General features: G+C 34.3%; 1 protein-coding gene across 2 annotated transcripts in view; it reads right to left on the bottom strand.

Moving 5' to 3' along the window:
- Positions 1–21,599, bottom strand: part of LOC116167357 (lachesin) — an 84,924-nt gene that overhangs the window by 24,660 nt on the left and 38,665 nt on the right. For both annotated transcript variants that reach the window (XM_031482706.1, XM_031482705.1), the window contains exon 2: positions 5,772–5,944. In XM_031482706.1, the coding sequence (XP_031338566.1) occupies positions 5,772–5,944 (173 nt within the window). The remainder of the gene's footprint in view (positions 1–5,771; positions 5,945–21,599) is intronic.

The following is a 21,599-nucleotide window of genomic DNA, read 5'->3' on the forward strand; positions in this document are numbered from 1 at the left end:
ACTGAATCAAACATATATTGCGTGTGAGATCATTTCTTTTAGTGAATAAATATGTTTAATTCACGCGGCGTTTTTGTTTTTATCTTGGTTTTTATTCGCATTTGACGAATTTTATGAATATAGTTTAATTTAAAGTTTATTAAAAATTTCCTATGACGAGTTCTTAACTTTTGAACTGTGAGCTTGAATTTTAACCATTTTTTGTAGTCTGCAGTATTAATTCTATGGTCATTTTCTAAGACTTTTGCTTTGTAGAAGTTAATTAGATGTTCTTAAAGTGTGAATTTGTGATAAAAACGGTATATTAAAGCATTCGTTTATAATGTAAAGGGCCCCATTCACATGCGGATATGTACGGCGGATCTGTACGGCGTACAGATCCGTGTTGAGCTACACACAGGCGGATATGACTGTACACAGATCACGGACAAATCTCAATAGACAAGCAGGCGGCGTTCTGTCGCTATTTCAGTTCTGTAGTAATAGCCCTGGGTTATGTTCTTTTGAATGCTGTGGTAATTGGTATGGATCATAAGGAGAAACTCACAATAACTGGAGGAGGAGGTTTTATTTGAAGATACGAAAAAAAGAGACTATGGTCAAAACAGTGGTTCCTGAAACGAAAAAAATACTCTCATATGACTTTACTTAGAGATTTGGAAACGCCTCATGATTTGCACAATTTTTTGCGCATGGACAATGAGAGATTTGAAACTATTAAAATATGTTCGCCCAGTTATTGAGAGGAATGATACTCATATGAGGCAGTTACCAGTAGAGAGCGATTAATTGCCACGCTACAGTACTTAGCAACTTGAAGGAATTTTGAAGACCTAAAATTCAGTTGTGCAATCTCCCCTCAGCTTCTCGGGAAAATTATACCTGAAACTTTCAAATAAGCCACCAGCCTTGGCAGAATATGCTCGGAAATCTTTACCAGTATTTAAATTGTTCCCCAAAAATGTGCATTTTGTTCTGGAATGTTAATATCAACGTAGTCTTCAAATTTTACTTTTATAATATCCCCAAAAGGTAACTGATCGGATTGTATTTGACTAACAGTTTCACCAACAGTTCAGTGTTGTTCCGCAATTTTGCTTAAACATTACCCAAAAGCCTGCATTATATTCAAAGTAATTTAAACAAAATATTTTTTTAAATGACTGTTTAATTGGAGTAGGATTAGTCGCATTTCCATTTTGATTTCTTAAATTTCCAAACATATTTTCAAGAAGTTCCTATTTTGTGATTCTATGTCCGGCAAACAAATCCGTGAAACGACTACACACGTGCGTATTTGTCGGGCTCGCTGTCCGTGCTCGTCGTCCTGATCGACGGATGGCGAGCAAGATATGTACGCCGAACACGCGGATACACACATACGAATTGATACGGATCTGTCCCGCGTACATGTCCGCCGTGCAGATCCGCCGTACATATCCGCATGTGAATGGGGCCTTTAAGCGATTGTGATAGGGGTGAAGGGTAATCGCACATTATAAACGAATGTTTTACGCTATTTTGTAGTCCAGCAGACACTATGGAACACCCCATAGCTCCCATTACTAAATGTTTATATTTGCAAATTAATATGTCATTAAGTACAATTTGTCATTAAGATACTATTACCATAATTACACATCACAATACCTTTGGAATTGGCAGTGTATATAGCTAATAATATTTGAATTTTATCAACTATTCAGGTTCATTTTATAATTACATTAGTCAATGTTGATATGAGAATTAATCTACAAGAAGCATAAGCAAATGCCAAAGTTTAGACTCAACATTTAGGAGCGAAATGTTTTAGGGGAGAAGTCTCACAAGGAGTGAAAAGTCCGAGGGGAAAGTATCAAAATGGGCGAAAAAGCAGGGGGCGAAGTGTCACAAGGGGCGAAAAATCCTCATCATCCCGTTAAAGAGGATGACTCTGCTTTGATTGTTCATGTTAAGGGTACGGAAAGAACGTTTGCTATTTTGAATATATCTGGAGGAATCGATTATACTGAATTGATTAAAAAGTATAGAAATTTGCGGCCAAAACATTGCAAAATTTTTATAGTAACCGTAAATGCACTTGCAACCATGTAGGAATCAGCGACAGATTCCTAGGAATATTGCAAAATGCAAAGTTAATCATAGAACGGTATACCTACTTACATCCGTCAAATTTATTAAAAATAACTACGGTAAAAGTTTACATATTTTGCAAGTTGCTGCAGGGAAATTCACTGTATGAATAAAATGCGTTTTCTTGGACAAAAATAATGCATCCGAAGGAACTCTGCAAAATTCTGGCAGGCAGTTGTGCCGATATTAGGATGCTTAAAGGACACGGCGATTGAAAAGGTGACGCAGTAGCAGAGGGATATGTGGCAGATTCACTAGAAAATAAGAAAAAAATTGCCCTAACATTTGAGTCATCGATTGGTAACTGCAGTATTTGTACAAGTGAACCGACTGCCAAGACCTGAAATTCTGAACTCTACAATTACCGGAAATTCAAATTGGGCATTTTATATTAATACAGTGTAATACAAATTTGCGTTGTTTAATATGTTCTATCTTGGCTGTTGTCATATCGCCATATCGTTTGGTTATGGCAAATGGATGGTCAGAACTTTAGTAATTAGTTCAAGCAACAAATTGGTTTAAAATCATAAAGCATCAATCCTACCATAAAAACTTTAACAGATAAACGAGTTAAAAATCTATATGAAGGGAAGCAATAAAATTTAATTTTGTGATGTTATAAATTCTATATTAGATAATATCTGCCGGGCTGCTGTATAATCGTGTAGTCCTCTTGTAAACTAGAAGTTTTAAAAGTTATAGGAGACCGTAGATAAAAAATATTCTTTCAAAAAGGGACAACGATCAAGATCTGCGAATTCATATTACTTAACAGAAGCAATAAATTACGGAAAAGCGTTTATTGTGATAAATGACATTTTTCTCTTTTTAAATTTCCTAACCCTTGATATATTTCACGCTGAACCATGTTCTGGGTGAATGTAACTTTTGTTTGAATGTAACTTTTGTTTGAATGTAACTGTAATTGTTGAATTTTAAACTTTTACCTAATTTGATGAGGATTGTTTCTTTAACGGTAATAAGTCCTATTCGTTTGTCTTCCCCTACGATCGTTGCAAACGAGCTCATTAACGATGTACTTTGACATTTGTCCTTTTCAGGAATCGCCGTAAAGTGGATTCGTATTTATCATTCTGACAATTACGACAATTACCTAAAAGGCGTAGGTTGTTTTTAAATTAGATTTCATTATAAATTATATCTTTGAAAAGTCACCTTTGTGAAAAGCCCGACCTCGATCAGAATGGAAACACAGCGCGCTACAGACAGTCAACGGCACTGAAATACTTTCATTTTGACATGCAGGTGATATACCACTTCATCGTTTGTCGTACAAAATTAAAAGTTAGAGAGATAATCTAGCAATGTCAACAATCCCTTTAGATTAGATTACGCTCTTGGCGTTGAGGAAACATTGGGGAGAGTCGAGTTATACTAAAGGGGATTGAAAGACTTAGCCCACTCATCCTGGGGCCTTGTTTTTCACGTGAATTAATCCATGTAGCGTACAATTAAGAAATTCTACCGACTATTGATTTTTAATACATATCATAAAAATCCCTTGTGAGGCGTTCATTTTGTACTTCAGTTTCCAATCCTTTTTGCTCTATTTACTTGTAATTGTGTAGTGATTTATAACTCTTATATTACGATTTGGTAGCTAACGGCATTTTTTACGTCATGTTGGCAACACTCTAATTTACACCGAAGGTTGCCATAAGAGACGAAAGTTTCTGAAAACTGAAATGGTGACAGATAGGAGTAAAAGAATAAAAGATGTATCAGATTAATGATATGGTGTAATTAAAATTCAGATGGAAGCGTTAGAGAGATATCGCAATACTTTCTATATGCGAGAATAACAACAATTTTGGCAAAGTATATCAGGTAACCGCATCAGGCGACTGTATCATATCGATGTCAAAATGGCTGCAAGTGTAGTACAATTCAAAAACGGTGAAGTGTTACATTGCAAATGCAAAGCTGTTACATGTTTTCAACTATTTCTGACAGCAGGATTGGCAACACTGTTATAAAAGGTTTATTTTTGTTTTTAGGTGTGTGGTAGAGTACGTTTACATTGCGGCACGTCAAATTGTTTGCTACCGTACCATCGGATTTACCCAGAAAAAGTGAGCACCTTGTTTCTAATCTCATCCGTTATTTTGATCGAGAAATGGTTGTCCACTTTATCAGTCGCAGCAGTAAGAGAGGTGCGTGGCTACTTTAGTAATTTATGAATTCGTATACGTAACAAATATTAAGGTAGAAAATCTAGCATTGGAACTGTATCTGGTTTTATCGTAAAGATAAGTTGGTGTTTTTTTGATGATTATTTTATGGTATTAAGTAGCTGCGTGCGCAAGTCTCCTATTATCCATGTTCAGTCATTTTATTTCGGTTAATTTATGAGCAGCGCTCATACTTCTTTTCACCATAAATCAATCTAAGGCACGAATTTTGTATTTTTTGAATTCTATACTTAAATATTTCATAAAATATTTTCTGTTTAGATTAAAGTTCTTCCAGTGGCGTGACATTAAAAAGGGGGAAGATGTGGCAACACTGTAAGCATCTGATAAATTCACACACGCGCCCCCTAGGCACAATATATACGAACAGCACGAAGAACATGCATCTGTTTGCGATCAGCCACGATATGCGTAACTATTGGTAGGTACCAGTATTATCCTCTGTTGTTTCTCTTTGAAGTATTATTCATTTATTTAAAGAAAAACTAGAACAACTTATGTATGTTCGCAATTTATATGTAGAGCTTGTATATAATTGTAAATAATAGAATCTAACTTTGCACAACCCTTAAAATTTTCATATTTTAATGCCCATCCAATAAAAAACATTTGAACAGAAGATTGTAGTTACGGATCGGAAGGTCGAATCTTTGGACTCTAGATACATCCTAGAGGGGTACTACTTATTATTGAGGAACTGTTCGTTCAGTTTAGTAATTTTGAATTATCGTTTTTAGAAAATTTCTCACCTTTATCTATACAGATAAAAATGAATGTTTGTCTGTCTGTGTGCATGTCTCTTATGTCTGCATTACCGTTCATTCCATTGCGACGATACTTTGGGAATGATTGAACGTATGCTCGTGAAGGTGTCTGATTTAGCAAAATTGCTCGATGTAAGGCGGCGCAGCCCCCAAAACCGAGCTTATGCCCCATCCTGGAGCGGGACATTGACTAATAAGCGGTACGAAGTTCTCCGGGTCTGCTAGTTAATAACAATGCGCTATTATTTTACGTATTAATTATGATAACAAACATCATAAATCCTAAACTGGGTGCAACAGTAAGGCCCCTTCTATAATAATCGCAGATAAATACACAAAATGAGTACTACCTGTATTATTTAATGTAAACAACATTTGTCACACAAAAGGCAGTTAAACGTAAATGGTCGTAAAAAGTTTTCTAACTGGCACATTAAATGTAACAAAATGTTTCAAAGGATCTCGTCTGGCGTAAAAAAATTACGGCTGTAAATGACAAGCAATTTTAAAAAATTAAAATGGGTAAATTTACAGTCAAGAGCATAACGACCGCCTAAAGTTGCGGCTTTTAAATTTCAAAGTCCTTAACAATATCTTAATATAAGCGAACCTCAAAAGTTTGTGTCAACAAAGTCATAAAGGATCGTAGTTAACTCACCGTTCTGTCGCCAGGACGTTTGACTCTACAATGGAGGGTGGTAGATTGTCCCACAACGGCAGTTACGTTCCGGGGTCCCACGTCGTCGAAATACGGTCGTTCTACGGCACCCTTCGCCGATTCTACAAACTTAGATTTGGAACTGTCGGATACTCCCATTAAGTTACCCACACCTGAAACAAAGTATTTAGTAGTATTAATGAGTTGAACAAACTACTCTCCCGATCCTTATACTAACTAAACAACACCGCAAACCTAACAGCTTGAAATTAAACTAATGTACACTGTGGCAAATATACTACACCGAATTAGATTACGGCAGAATCCAGTAAACCTACTTCTCAGGAATGCTAAAAGATTCAATTACGTAATTGATTTTTGACGACCACTTTAATTAATATTAGATAAATTCTCGGCAGCTGTTCATATTTTAGATGTTTTTAATTAAACTTCATCTCTTCTTTGGACGAATTTTTTTAACGTGAAGTAGACTTTTCGTATAAAATTAAATTGCCACTTAAGTTTCTTATTCCATTCGATTAAAATTAGGAAGTGAAGCTTGGGTAATAATTAATCATTTTCAAATCCGCTTATTCTCTTTTCGGTCACGTGAGCATTTGGTTATAAAATGGGACAATTTTGCGCCCATTCAGATGCCTGTTCATTTTAAAATAAAAGTTTGAGAGCTAATTACTTCAATTCTGGTAAATTAATACAGTTTATATCAATATTGAGTCAATTTTCCTTTCGTTTAGTTTTAAGGCGCTGTTATTTGCGACTGATTTTAAGTAACTATGAGAAAGACAGCATTGACGTTTATGTCAGAATTAATTAGGCGTATTAGTGTACACTTGGAATTACTAAGTAGGACCGTTTAACATTTTTATAAAGTAACCCTCTCCATATACGTTTTAATTAAACCAGTTAACAGTTCAATAAAGTGAAGCCCGTGAACGATAATAGAAGTAAAAGTCATAAAAACTAGGATTAAAGACAGAATGCCTTCAAGTCACCATATTTTACTTGTAGTGTTTAGTTTTATTACCGCATTTTATCGAGTTAAATGCCATTTTGTGGCTTTAATTAGTGAAATTTATTTAAAAAGAAAACGGCTACATTTGTACTAAAGTGTTACGCTGGATACTAAAGTCGTATACAGCTACACCACCTACCTCTCGTTTTTCAAACGGTTTGAAAGATAGTATACTTTTCCGGCACGTTTAGCTATTCACACCTTTCATTGCACAATGACAGAATTCCATAAACATCCAAGAAGTTCAAAGGCAAAAAGTAATTTTTCTCATAAATAAAACACAGATTAGGTTGAAAGGATATTTTATCCCTTAGAATAAATGCATACAAAATTAGAGAACGAGTTAGTCGACAACACTGCTGCAAAAGAAACTCCTAAATAAATCAACATTGAGTGTCATGACATCTTTCCTTGCTATTTAATTAAAACCCAATACGAGGGCTGTTTTGAATATGGTTGCTGATGTTGGTGAACGTTTTCTGGTTTCACCCCGATATTGTAAGGGTATTTCAAATCTCTCTCAATCTCAATCTCTTATAAGCGCTAGATAAAGTTAAATTAACGAGATCATCTTGCGAAAATTCCGTAGCGTGAAATATGTTGAGTAAAAGGCTTTTTTTTAATGTGTGGATTTGGAAAACGTTCGGCATTGGTTGAAAAGAAGGCGCTAACCAATGGGAAATTTAGAAATTTTTTCAAATTAGTTCGCCAGATTTGATTTTTAGATGAAGTTATTAAGAATTATAGAAGGGAGCATTCGTCATCTGAAAGCCAGAGTAATAACTACGTAGCCTAGTAGAACAAAATTAGCGTTGTAATTACGGGCAAAGAGTAATATTTCCGGTTTTTCAAAAATTTAAAGATTAAATAAATACATGTAGGTATTTATTTCTATATATATACCTAATCTATTTGTGTCAATTTATTTTTAAGCCCAACAACGTAAAAGAAGGTTTATTCTCAAAAATTACTAAAAACACGAAACTTTAAATTAGTGTCTCCTAAACTATATATGTTAGGGGGCCAAATAAACTATCAAATGAAAGGTACTTTTATGCACTACAATTTTGAATAAAATATGATTTCCGTTGCAGAGTTATTGTAGGAAAACCGAAAAGTCAAACATTTTTGCAGATTTTTTACCACAGAAATTTCTCCCGACGTCAGTCGCATTGGAAAACTTTTCTCTCTCTCGGACCTTTTGTAACCATGAAGTACAAATTGACTGGACAAGTTGGAAAAGCAAGTAGATTTGTCATTTGAACTTTGTTGTTTGACGTTTAATAAAAAATATTGAAATTGATGTGTCCACTCTGTTTAAGTATAAGATAAATATTGTTCTGTAAAAAGGAATATCATGTTGTATTTTGTTGTGATTGGAAACAGAGAGCATCGTAAATTTGATAAGCAAATTGCTCAGTTAACTATCAAAAATTTGAAAGAAATTTTTATGAAAAGGAGACGTTTTACCGTAAGTAATTGTGTATCTTTGGTCATTAAAAGCTATCCCTGATAATAAAAGGAAATTTATAAGAAATTTCCAAATTTTGATTCAGAATCCATACGTTTCAGTAAGACAGTTCAAAACCTTTAAATGAAATTAAAAAAACTTGTTTCAGTACCACCATTAAAATCAAAGTCTATCTTAAGTATTTATCGTGCTCGTTTTGTGCTGACTTGTGTGCCAAGTTTTACGATTTGTGCATCAAAATTAAACGTAGTATGGAATTTTTAAGGCTATAACCATTGAAGAAAGAATTATTCAATGCTACAACTTAATGACAAAAAGGAAGGTTTCTGATCAACACCAAAATTGGGATCTGTTTGTGCTCGTTTTGTGCTGATTTTTCCGCACACTGTCACTGAATTCTAGTATTCTGTGGTTACAACCCTCGTTACAACCTATCATGTATACCGACATTTCCCATGGAGTTCAATGTTATATGGTGAATACTGATGGTTTTGTGCTAGTTTATGTAGAAACTTCAAGTTTCTTATGGTGCTACAATGAAAATTCCGTATCCCTAGTTCATATTGACGCACAAAATGTGGGAATTGCCGCATAAATCATCACAAAACGAGCGTAAATTAATATGTCGAGGACGTTTCGGTACGAAGTTGGGGGAACAACTTAAAGCACGCTCAATTTTTCAAGCGAAACATTTTAGCATTCACCTGCAGCGTTATTGTGCCAAAAACGTTAATGTTATTGGAATTTCGTGCATCATAAGCCGTTACAAAACGAAATATACCTACTTAGTGCAGAATACACGCATTTGTAGCAGTAACAACACAGGAATTATGTACACTTACGTGTAAGTAATTGGTAGTTAACGACTTTGGCAAAGAGAACTTTGCACTAATTCATTTTTAACGATGATGTTGGAGATTAATGATTATTATAATTCCGAAATTCCCTTTATATTGGTTCATATATTTATCTGACGATAGACGCAAGGGGCGGTGAAATATATATCTTTATGTCAAATAGAACATTTGTTATCATTCACACGATTGTGTGGAGAACAATGACAATTCCCAGTTACACTTCAGTGTTAAGCACAATGGAGCGGTATACATCAACTTTATTTTATTTGCTTAGAAAATGCTGCTTTCGCAACCTACCTACAGTACTAATAAGTGTATGCTACATACTTAACTTTGTCTAATCGCATTAAAAACTAATTTCCTCGGCTTGAAGGAAATTGGAAAACTTTAATCTTATTACAATGCTCGAAAATATAATGCGAAATAATACGATCAGTCTGTCAGCACGTTCCTTCCGCTTCGGAATTAATGACTGAGAAGCTGCAGATGTATGTGTAACCACAAGTAAAGTTCAGTAGTTTCTCAGAATTTATAAACCGTGTGGCATTAATTATTGAACTATTGAAATGGCAATGATTAATTCATGAAATCCTGGAAAAATTGTTCTTATGTCAATTTCCGCTAGGGTATTGATCAAAGGGGTGTTCTATATAGACATGTTCCCCACATTTATAGCCTATAATTCTCCATTTCACGCTTTGTAAAACAGCCGAACGGTATAGGGCGACATCACTGTCAAAAAGTATTACCATTGGAAACGAAGTTTTATGTATAATGTCTAAAATATAAAGCAATATTTGGTGCAATTGATCAACATTAATTCAGCGGACGGTTTTTGGCAATGCCGAAATCTCCGTAATCTGTGAAAGGCTTCATATACATATTTCGATCTAGGCGAGGCTACGCACGTACGTTAAGTTAATGCAATTACATTTACATTTTGTATAGTATACTAGAACACTTCCAAAGGAAGGTTCAATTCCGTTGTATGTATAAGCGTGCCCACTAAAGAGAATTTCACTCATCCAGACCGACAGACAAACATAAACACCAGCTTCTACCACTCAAATTGGTACATAAATCATAATATGCGCATACAATTCACCTCTTGGGCCTTACGGCAAGGCCTTTTGACATTTTTCTTTAGAAATTGGTATACGAGGGTAGAACACATGGGGATTTATGATGTAAAACAATCAATTTACTAAAATTTTCAATGAACACTGCGTAGTCGATGTAGCAGTTACATCACATCAAGGCGCATTTCAATCATATCTTGGAGAAGGGGTATGCTACAAAAGCAGGGGATAATTTCTTGGATACATTGGTGAATGTAAATTAGAATCTTAAATTGTGCCCCAAAACTGAAAATTACTTAAGATATTAATTGGTCTTTTTTGTATCAACTACGTGCTTTCTTATTAATGGGAATACGGAACGGTGGGGGTTATAACTTATATTAGTGCCATTGCAAGCGAATTTTTGTTAAGATTATTAACCTTCATCCTTAACCATTAATTTGTAAATCCCACTTAGAAATTCCCAATTTATGCCAATTTTTTTTAAATTTTGCCTTTATTTTTGAGTGGGCGGGGTTTCCGTCAAGGCTGCTCTACCAACCCAACGCACTATACATTTACAAATATCCATGCCCGAACCCGGATTCGAACCAGAGACCCTTGGTACAGCAGTTCAGTTTTAACTGAACTGCGTCACACGGTCCGCACAAAACGTAAAAGTTGGCGCAATAAACCCGCAGAAATGAATATGGGGAGCACTACTTAATCCATATAATGTTGTAATTTACAGACTTGCTTCAAAAACGGTTGAACCAATTTAATCACTGATCAAATATTAAATTTAACATTTTTCAATGCTGAATATTGGTGAACAAAAAAGACTTATAGCTTAAATTACACATTTTTCAGCCTTGGTGAAATTGTAACATTTTATTGGTTTTATTTATTTATAGGAAATGTGAGATAATGTTTCTACATATAAAAAAGGGTTGAAGACCTCTTTTTAGTTTTTTTCCGACCTAAGCTCTCTACTTCGGACCTGAGTTTGTTTCTAATTGAAAGCATTAATTAATTCCCGGCTAGCACTAGATGAAATGCCAGTTTTAAAAGTTCCTTGATATTGGGTGCTATGATGATGAGTCCGCAAATGTAACCCAATCGAAGCATTAAAAATATAATAATATAATAATAATAATCTTTATTATTCTGGCAAGGATCAGCATAATGCTGTTTTTCCTAACCAGCACGAAATAATGGAAATAAAACCATTAAATGAAAAATACAGATTAGTTGTACACCTACTAAATAATGCAAAAATTCGTGTTATACAGAAAAAACAAAGTATTTTTTTTAGTATTAATCGAGAAGATTTTTTGAATGGTTCCAGAGATAGCAACCGATAAATATGTGGAACCTGGTTGAAAAAAAGGCAGACAGGTAATTAAAGGAAGCTTTGGAACGTGTAGTACTGTGCGCAGGTATTTGGATGTCCATAATATTTCTTAATCTACGATCATGAAGATCTCCACGAATTTCAATTTTAAAATACAAATATTCAGGAATACGATACAATAAACTCCAGACTTTATGGCTCTACCAATTTCTGAAAGCAATTAGGAAACAAAGCAGGAGTAGATGCACCCTCCTTTTACTGCAGTTGACCAATTTATTCTTTACAATTCTAACAAACCCACTATCCGTCTGGAAAATAATTTCGAACCTCTAAATTTTGACAACCGATAAATTTCGATGATGCGCAATGTTTAAATTACTCTACTATTAAAAGTTTTAAAATTTCTAAGTTCACAACCAATTTCGAAAAAATTTAAATACAAATTTACAGCTATCACATGTTTATAAATTAACAATAATTGATAATGCCGGGTGGGAAATGGTCAAAATCAGTCGCAGGTATAGGTCCCGGGTGGTATATAAATTGCAAATACCAGAAAAATGGCAGAATGAATGGCTACTAAAACACCCCTCCCCAAAATTTTCCAATAGTATCAAATTGACCTTCACATTTCGATGTAGTGTGTACAGTGCATGTAGTGTATGTAGAGCTAAGTTTTTCACTTGAGAGTGCAGTTTCCACTATCGTTACTACATCATATTTAAATGCGCATACGGATGAAGAAAATTTATTAGTTTTAGTTCTCACTCCATAAACATTTTGGTAATAGCACTGACATTCAATTCTGTTAGAGGATCGGATCAAGTGATTAACGAGCCATGGGTAATACTTTAATATACGTTACATAACTAGGGTCGACTACGACTAATAACGCACGCTACACGCACCATACTCAGTTCGATAAGTGTCACACACAAGCGCGCACACAAAGACTACTCTAACAAATTCTCATTTTATCTTAATTTATATCTTCGATCGGGTTCAATTTTTTTTATTCCTTTACTATTGGGGAAACTCCTAGAGCATAGCGGATACTTAAGTTTCTTTCGTCCTTATCTAACCTGTCCCTAAGTGACTAGATTTCTCCATTCTCTCACGTGGAATTGGAGTTTGATCTCCAAGAATGTTAATTGAGATTTTGATGAAAGTTGTTTTTCATTGCTTAACATAATAAGAGCGTCCTCTGAGATTTAGAGAGTAACTTTAATGGGACGGCGTTTATGTAATTAATACCAATTCGTACGACCTTGTTTTCTAACGGAATGTTAGGCGTAACCTAGTGCGTAACAGATTTAATAATGTAGCGAGTATTCCAGAAATCCTGATAGTGTAAGACATCGAGGCTTTGTGAAAGATCACTCATCTGCGATAAAGAACAAAGGCGGATGTAAGGCATTCTTCCCTGAAAATATGATGTGTTTTGTTCTAGAACATTAAAGAACATTCGGAAGCACTCAAAAACACTCGAGTTTGCTATATAAGCAAATCGAATTGCTTTTCAATTCAGTCCCAATTTCAACGCCAAAGTAATAAATAGTTTGCGCTGTTATAAACTGTGTATATGTGAGTGATAAATAATATTTTAACTCTTACAAATAAATTCATTTTAAGGTTGTTCTAAATTTTGTTAATTAATTGCAGGATTAATTGTCATTGTAAATAGATAAACCACGTAATTAAATTTACGTTACAATAACACTAGAACTACATTTACATGTTCCGCCTTAGCTTGGGTGGGCTGTCTTCCGTGTGTCTCAATGTACGTCTCGCCTCATTATCGACATTCAATATATTACAAGCTTATAATTTAATTAATAATAAATACAAATAATTTTTAAAAACGCGTGCGTCTTACCTGAAAGTAGATTTGCCTTCTAGCGTAAATATCAATTAATTGGTGCAATTACAAGACAATAATTAGTCGCTGGTCTCAAATCAATTTTATTCATTTGACAGATTCATCAGGCTCATTATGTGATTTTCCGTTCCGTTTCGTATAATTACAAAAAATATGTTGACATCTCAATATACCAAAACGAATAATTACTATTCAATTGTAGAGAATTGCGAGGTGCACCTCGAAAATAGTTTGTAGCTATTGATACATAAACGTATCAATTTAGTTATATTATCACACGAAAACAAAAGCAATTGAAAAAGAGAACTGAAAAAGAATTTTTTTATAACACCAAAACCTGAAGAAAAACAGAAATAACATAAGATTCGCCAGAAGTTCCGTGAAAGCTCTGTAGGTACGTGTGTATTGTGACCCTTTGGATAAGAAGAGATGTCGCAAACCCATTTCAATTTGTCAGGCTCTCGATTTCACGACCCGACTGAAATACACCCGCAGGAGTTACCTTGTAAGCCCATAAGTATAAAACTTACCCTTCGGGACTGGGGCTATCTGCTCCACTAAAGGAATTGCAGTTACGTGTAGCTAGATTTACTCCTGGAACCCTTCGACTACGAGCAACTATCCTCTGAGATTTACCTACCGCGTCTAAATGTTTGACTTTATTAAAGCAACGTAATTTATGCGAGTAAAAATTAGGTGACCCTTCTGCAACATTCGTAAAATGCGAGCGGAAGAAATTTTAATTAAGTGCCAACCACTTCTCAGATTTAGGTAATAATTACTTTACGTCTTGAAGCTATTAATTCTCCGTTAAAAATTCCGTCCTTTAACCTAAATTCAGCTGCAGAGAAGTCGGGGTGTATAACAGCAGCTATCACACACTAAAGCTGGTTACGCGAAAGCCTTTAAACAACATCTTATGGGTTTTCTTTTATTTTATCCCTACAGTGGAATCCTAAAATTACGCCATCACTCACTCGTGACCGCAGTTTTATGTCCCGTTTTATTGCCGACAATTATTACATCCGTATAAGTACTCGTACAATTTTTGAAAACTCTCGGCCATTTCTGTAGTAATCCAACTAATAACCTTTAGTCAATTCGAAACGATTTTTCAATCCGGAAGCAAATGAATAAATTTCCTCACCGTACAATACATTATGCATAAGTTTACATCTTCTCCGACATTTCGCATGCATGTAGGGATATAAAAGATTATCTGCACTCTTTTAGTTTCGAGGAACATAGTAATTGCGTAATCAATATTCGATGGCTTTACTGGTAGACGTATTTAGTGACATTATCCTTTATGCGCAACCTAAACGGATCAAGTTCCAACAAAACCGTTCTACTTATTACAGTACTCCATTTAATTTCCTTTTTACAGTTTAGTATTATCCGTTTTGTTCCCAGTGCCAAATTTATGTATAAAAGTTATACACCATCAAAATAATCGATATCGCCACAAAATAGCATCCCACAGACACCTACCTAACTCAAATTTATTCTAATTTTTAAAATTAAACCCACGACAGGTCTGGGTCCCGGCATATAGAAAAATCCTGACGTTTTTAAGGCCGAAATTAGATTCAGTCAGTTCCAACGGAAACGCTACATAAATTTTGAAACAGATCAGTTAAAATACCATTCGGGTAAACTTACTAAAGGAAAAATCTGACATAACAAATGAATGGAATTTAACCTGGATTTTAAATTGAAATTCAAATTGACAACCTGAGATTACAAAAAAATATTCTTATACAAAAAAACACAGGTACACAACATTGTGTAATAAACATTCTAAGATGATATACATCCTTTTCGTACACAACCCGTTCACAGAACGGACATAACAAAAAAAATAAAACAATTCAAGAGATCTCGATCTTAAACAATATCCAAATTCCAAAGAAATGTAATTACTGACTTTCACAAAAACTTTTACAAGTTCACATTTTTTTGATTGCAAATTAAATCTTCTACGGATTTAGGAACAGAATGTTATTGAGGGTGTCTTGTAGATCAAACCTTGATCCAGAAGTACAGTAATGGAACATTAATACAAAGTGCAGTTTTTGGAATTAAGAGAGAAACTGATTTTCATACAACCATCAACATATCGTAGTTGCAACAGTGATACGGTAGATAAAAGGATTTTGAGACACTTTGAGTAGAATACACGAGATTGCAAAAAGACGTCCGATAGACCCAAAAAACAATTCTCAAAAGCTCTTGAACGAAATATTTCAATATGTGCGCGGATGGAGATGATTTGTGATATTCTGTTATTAAGAACAACAGTTGACATTAAAGGAGCATATGATAAAAGGAAATACAGTGCTGAATAAATAGAATAAAATAAAGGTACACAAAACAGTAAATCAAATAATTCGATTTTGCTCAACAGCGGAGATGTTAGCAATTTTGTTGTGTGGTCAATTCAAACTCTGATTAAATGACAAAAGTAATATTTCTGCTTTTTCTCTGTGTTTGTGTTATTCTTCTAGTATTTCTTGAGGACTTATTAAACGACGAAGTTTACCAATCTTATATTTTCTTTTAATAAATTTCGCAATATATATGGAAGGCTATTGTTCGTGAGATACGAACTAAGGAACCAAGTGGCAGGCAACACTGCGCTTACATTTAATTAAAGGAAGCCGCTTAAGAAGGGCGGATGTTTCGAATTTTACAGGATTGCTAAGACATTCATAAAAATGGAAACATATCAGTCTACACATCAAGAAAAACCTAATGGGGCCCCTTGGTCCATTTGGAATTACTAGAAATACTATACACTATTAGAGAAGTTTTATCCGCTTTTTTCAAGCATATTTGTGCAACACAAGATTTATCCCCACGTTTGTATTTAAATTCATGTGCTCTTTAAAACGAATTTTTAACCTCTTCGTTTTCCCAATATACACTTGATTATAATTTGAATTCCCGATTTACCGAATGGATTATCTAAAGGTTTTTGTACACCACCATCTGAAGTTGTAACGGTTTGAAAATGTAATTTGGAAACAACTCCATCTCTGAATTTTAAATTGAAACCTACTATTAGGACACATAATTGCATCGCTATTTAACACTATTAACTCTATAAAGGCGACACGTTTATAATTTTGTGACAAGATGGTGTAATTTATGTGATTAACTCATTTATTACGTGTAAGCAAAATAAATGTTTCGTTGCCAAAGCTTTACTAGAAGCAGGGAGACCTATCATTTATGATTAATTATTAAGGGAGTTAATTACATAAAATACATTTTCTTCTTAAATAAATTATTAACGTGTTATTAACATTGTTTTACATAAATTTGTTAGAACGGCTTCGTTTCCTTCGTGCTCACGAGATTGTCACTTAAAGGTCAGCGAAAATTAATATCTAATTTTTGTGATTTAATCGGAATTTCGTAATTCGAGTATTTGTCTGGTAGAATATATGGGAAACGTAAGTGAGAGAAAAGAGAACGTAGGAATGAAACAGACTGCTTATGCATTTACGATAGGTAATTACTACAACCACCATAAGCACCTACAAACGAATCCATGAGGACCGAACGTATAAGATTAAAAGGGACTTCGTTACGTTTTAGTGGCGCTATTAATTATAGAGCAGTTTATGCAATATTTCCCGTTTCAAGTGTGTTAAACGTTTTAACGCCAGGATCTAATTTTACGTCATCTAAAAATTCATGTCCCGCAAGATGAAAAACCATTAAGTTTATGATTTACGTGGCAGTTTCAGAGTAATGACATCATTTTATTATATTTTTTGATATAACTACTTGCTATAAAATCGATACTAAAAAAGTTTCACTTGTAAAACACTCTCAAATTTCATATTCGGGACAAAATTGTGGATCTATAATTATTTTGTCACTTTAGAGCTCGCGAAAGGACACTTACTTAAGGAATTAATTCTATTACAGAAATATTATTCGAAGCAGTGCAGAAATGACATATTTATAGATTTATTAAAAAAAGAATCTTATAGTATGCGTATACCTAGGTAATTGCAAAAAGTATCGCTATATAAAATTGTATAAATTACGTGTTATAAGGAACATTATGAGTAATATTTGAAAAGTTTATTTCATGTTTTTCTCCGGTCGTAGATAGGAGTTGCGCTTGTCGCTAAAAGTTAATTAATTTTGTAAACAGATGTGCGATTGGATTAAGTTTTGGATACTTGAAGAAGTAAATATCGAAATAGAATCGAAGATAGGACAAGAGAGGCAAAGATGTTGAATAGAAGAGGAAGTCTTGTAACGTCGCCATTCGTTTTTCGCCTTGCGCAGGTTGTTATGAAGTCTAGGCGTTTGACAAGTTCACGTTCATAGTTGCTTTTCTTACCGTAAAGGGAATCTCAGTTGGCCGGATTATTAACTTTATGGTAATAAATTTAATTTGATTCAATCGATCGCTTGTTGCGTGGTGTTTGTCATCTGCTCCTAAGTGCCATTCTTCAGTGCCAGCTTCATTGATTGATTTTGTCAAATAAATCTGTTTTGTCTGTAAATGATTATCTTCTAATAGCAACATTATATTTTACAAACGGCAAGCATGTCAAATTTCGAAACTAACCTTCACAATACATTCATTTATCCAAAACCATGATATAAAGGCCTTCAATTTTAGTATAAAAAACCAGGTGTCAAATTCTTGACAGAATAGCTTCCTAGCTGAAACCAAAAATTGCCAACATATGTACGCACTTACAGACGGGAAAAATTTATTCTCTAAAAGTTGCTTAAAATGATCTAAAACGTCAATAGCTACCTAGCACATGCTAGGAAGCTAATGTTCCATAAATAAGAAAATTACATTTCTGCGCATGCGCAACACGATTTTTGCGCATGAATTTTGTTTGCTTTTATTAAAAGGACTTACCATAGAAATTTCGTTTAAATTGCTTCAGAAACAAGATCGTTGCGTTTTGCACATATGCAACACAATTTTTTGACTTTGACAATTTTTTTCTCCGTTTTTTGATAATATAACCCGGCCCAATTTTTTGTAGGTTGTACACAGGAAAATAAGGTCTTCCAAATAATAGAATAAAAATTTTAGGTTGCTATTTGAAAAAAAAAGTTCGATGCCGTTACGGTGCTCCAAAATTTCTTTTCAAAAATCCGGCCTGTTATTTTTCTGTTCGGTATGCCTAAAACATATATACAAAATTTCAACAAAATCCGTCGAGCCGTTTCCTCAGAAAATTGCCAACAAACGTACCTACGTACATACGTACGTACGTATACGTACGTTTATTGAACATTTCAAAATTTCATCATATGTCGACGTTTTAGACCATTTTAAGCAACTTTTAAAGAATAAAATTTTTTTCCGTCTGTATGTACGTTTATTCGTAAATAAATTTACAGACAGTTCAACCAGTTCCTGCTCCTCTTTCAATTATTCTTCTTATAATTAAAAGAGACAGACATGGAGGCAACAACCAAAATCTTATATTATTTCCATAAATACGTACGTACGTACATACAGACGGAAAAAAATTTTATTCTTTAAAAGTTGCTTAAAATGGTCTAAAACGTCGACATTTGATGAAATTTTGAAACACATGCTAGGAAGCTAATTACACATTATCCACACTAGTGGATAATATTTTGATTACTCAAATAAATAACCACAACTCCATGAAACCTCGCCCTAAGCGCCTTCGATTTATTTCCATTAGGTAATGAATTTATAATTGTCACATTAGCAACAGTCACGACCCATTTCGGAAAACATTTCACGTTTTAATACGTAATACCAATAACTTGCTCATTGAGCGGTTTTGGATAAATTTTCTGTTTGACTGGACTTGCGAAATTAATTTCGAGGCCTTTCATCTTTTCTCGCGTGGAATATACGACACATTTGATAAATAAATAGCTATCCCTGTTTGTACGCCTGGAAAAAACTATATTTATCTATTAATATGTAAAATGATAACTTAAAAGAGTCTCCTGGCAATCGCAAATCGGGTCATAATCCAAAAAGTCCGAGATCGGCGGCATTCATTGTTGATCATTTTGGACTAGAAAGTCAAAGAATCAATTTCTGATGGAAGCTTCAGTAAAAGAATGTAAATTGCAACTCTAAAGTTGTTAAAAGGTGGATATCACACGTTTATGTCACAAAGGTCCCGTCATTATTGTATTTTCATTGCGTGCTGACTACATCTATTTTTGTCACAAAATAAGAAAATTCCAGAATACAATTTCGCATACACATTGAATAGTCGTCTCTTTGAAAAAAGTAAATATATTCGACATAAGGAAGTTTTTATAAAGCAACTTCAGTCACAATACCGTTTAAATTAAATATTATACTAACAAAATTTTCACTCGCTTTGATGTCTTTAATATTACGTTCCAAGCGCTTTTGGATTATATGCGGACGTATTTCTCCTTCTGACAATTTGCGGGGCTTTTCATCTCCCAAAGTACGCAACTGCATGTAAGTATTTAACATATCAAAGTACTTTTATATCATTACTATTACTATCGACATAGAAATGTAACAAAAAACTGGTTCTCTGATGATTAAGCTTCATTAAACAAACACGTTTTTGATGGAAATTGGCTATGTTCACTACATTATACATTTTTAGCGCATTTTCCAACGAAGTTGGGTGTACTATTGCAGTCACTTTCTGTCATTCCGTCTATCCGTCTGTCCGAGGTCTACCTACCGGTGCACTTGATTACCTTACCTAAAGTTGGAACGAAATCGATTAGGCATCTATCTCATCATCATCGCATAGACTCGTTAGTCATTAATAACATGAATTTGTTTCTCGCCCATAAGCACCCATAAGAAAAAAAACACTTTGCACCCGTTATAATAACAAAAGACATAACGAGTAGAGATAAAATATAACAGACATTTTAACATAAAATAAACGTATAGTGACAAATATAGCAAACGAGCTCATTGGTCGCTGAAAATTTAATCAATTCTTTCTTGGGTGATGATAAACATAATACTGAAAAGAGAATTAGAAAATTCGAAAAACCTTCGCAAATTGGACGGATGGACGGGCGAACGGACATACAGAAAGTCCAAAATCATCAACTCGCTTTGGGAGATTGTTAATAAACTAACACTTTAAGGGACATTACCTACTGAGCTCTAAGTGGTTTATTACGCCGACGGCCTTAGTGCATTGATTATGAACCACTGACAAGCGAGGTTTGTATATTATCTTATTCATTGATAAATGATAATTTAAATTAATGTCTGTAGTAGAATTCGTTATAGTTTGTAAAATGGCATTTTAAAGATTCAGTTATACTAAAAAAAGGTTTTGGTTTGAAGGTCTTTTTATCATTAATTTAAACTTTAAAAATTCCTTTTTCCTGATATTGATAGATCATTTTGGACTACTCGATCTCCATAAACTATATACCCAAGGACTGCTAGGTAGGTAATTACGGTTTGTGAATCTAAATATTTTCGCTTAATTTTGAGATACACTAATAAAAAAGTTCCATAGATCTGATTCCTGCGTATGAAAGTAGCATCGACCGGAGAAACCACTCCAACTCCATAATAGTTAGAACATTCGCGAAGAGTTTTATTTTTCTCCATTTTACAACTACTATGAACAGGGTAATGAAGCTTCAGTAATAACCGAAGTGCACGAGCAAACTTCTGCAAGTATCTATTCATCAGCATTGCGCTTAATAAATGAGTAACTGGCTAATTTTACTAAAGTTGTTCGACGATTAATTGCGACGACCAAATTTGCGGGTAATGACTAACTTCATAACTTTCACACATCAAAGTACCGCGCCACATCAAATATTAAAGAGCCTCTACGGACCCACAAAATTTTTTATTATAATGGAAGTTTCATTTCCGTCTCTAGTTTCATAAATAATGTATAACAGCATGTATGTGTGTCATTTACATATATTTGCCGACGGGTTGTGAGAATCTAGTGTTGCTAACATAGCAGCACTTTGCGGTTTCTCCGCACAGAGTCTTAAACCAGATTTGTATTACTGCCCTAGATCCAGCCGTTCGTGCAAATGCTTCTACGACCCACTCCATTTACAAAGTTCCCTCAGCCCATATGTAACTTAGAAGGATAATCAACGATCCGTCAGATCGTATGTCGAGGCATCCTACACACTTTTAAATTGCAGCATTCATTTA

This window comes from Photinus pyralis, unplaced genomic scaffold, assembly GCF_008802855.1.
Source record: "Photinus pyralis isolate 1611_PpyrPB1 unplaced genomic scaffold, Ppyr1.3 Ppyr1.4_LG3b, whole genome shotgun sequence".
NCBI classification, from domain to species: Eukaryota; Metazoa; Arthropoda; class Insecta; order Coleoptera; family Lampyridae; genus Photinus; species Photinus pyralis.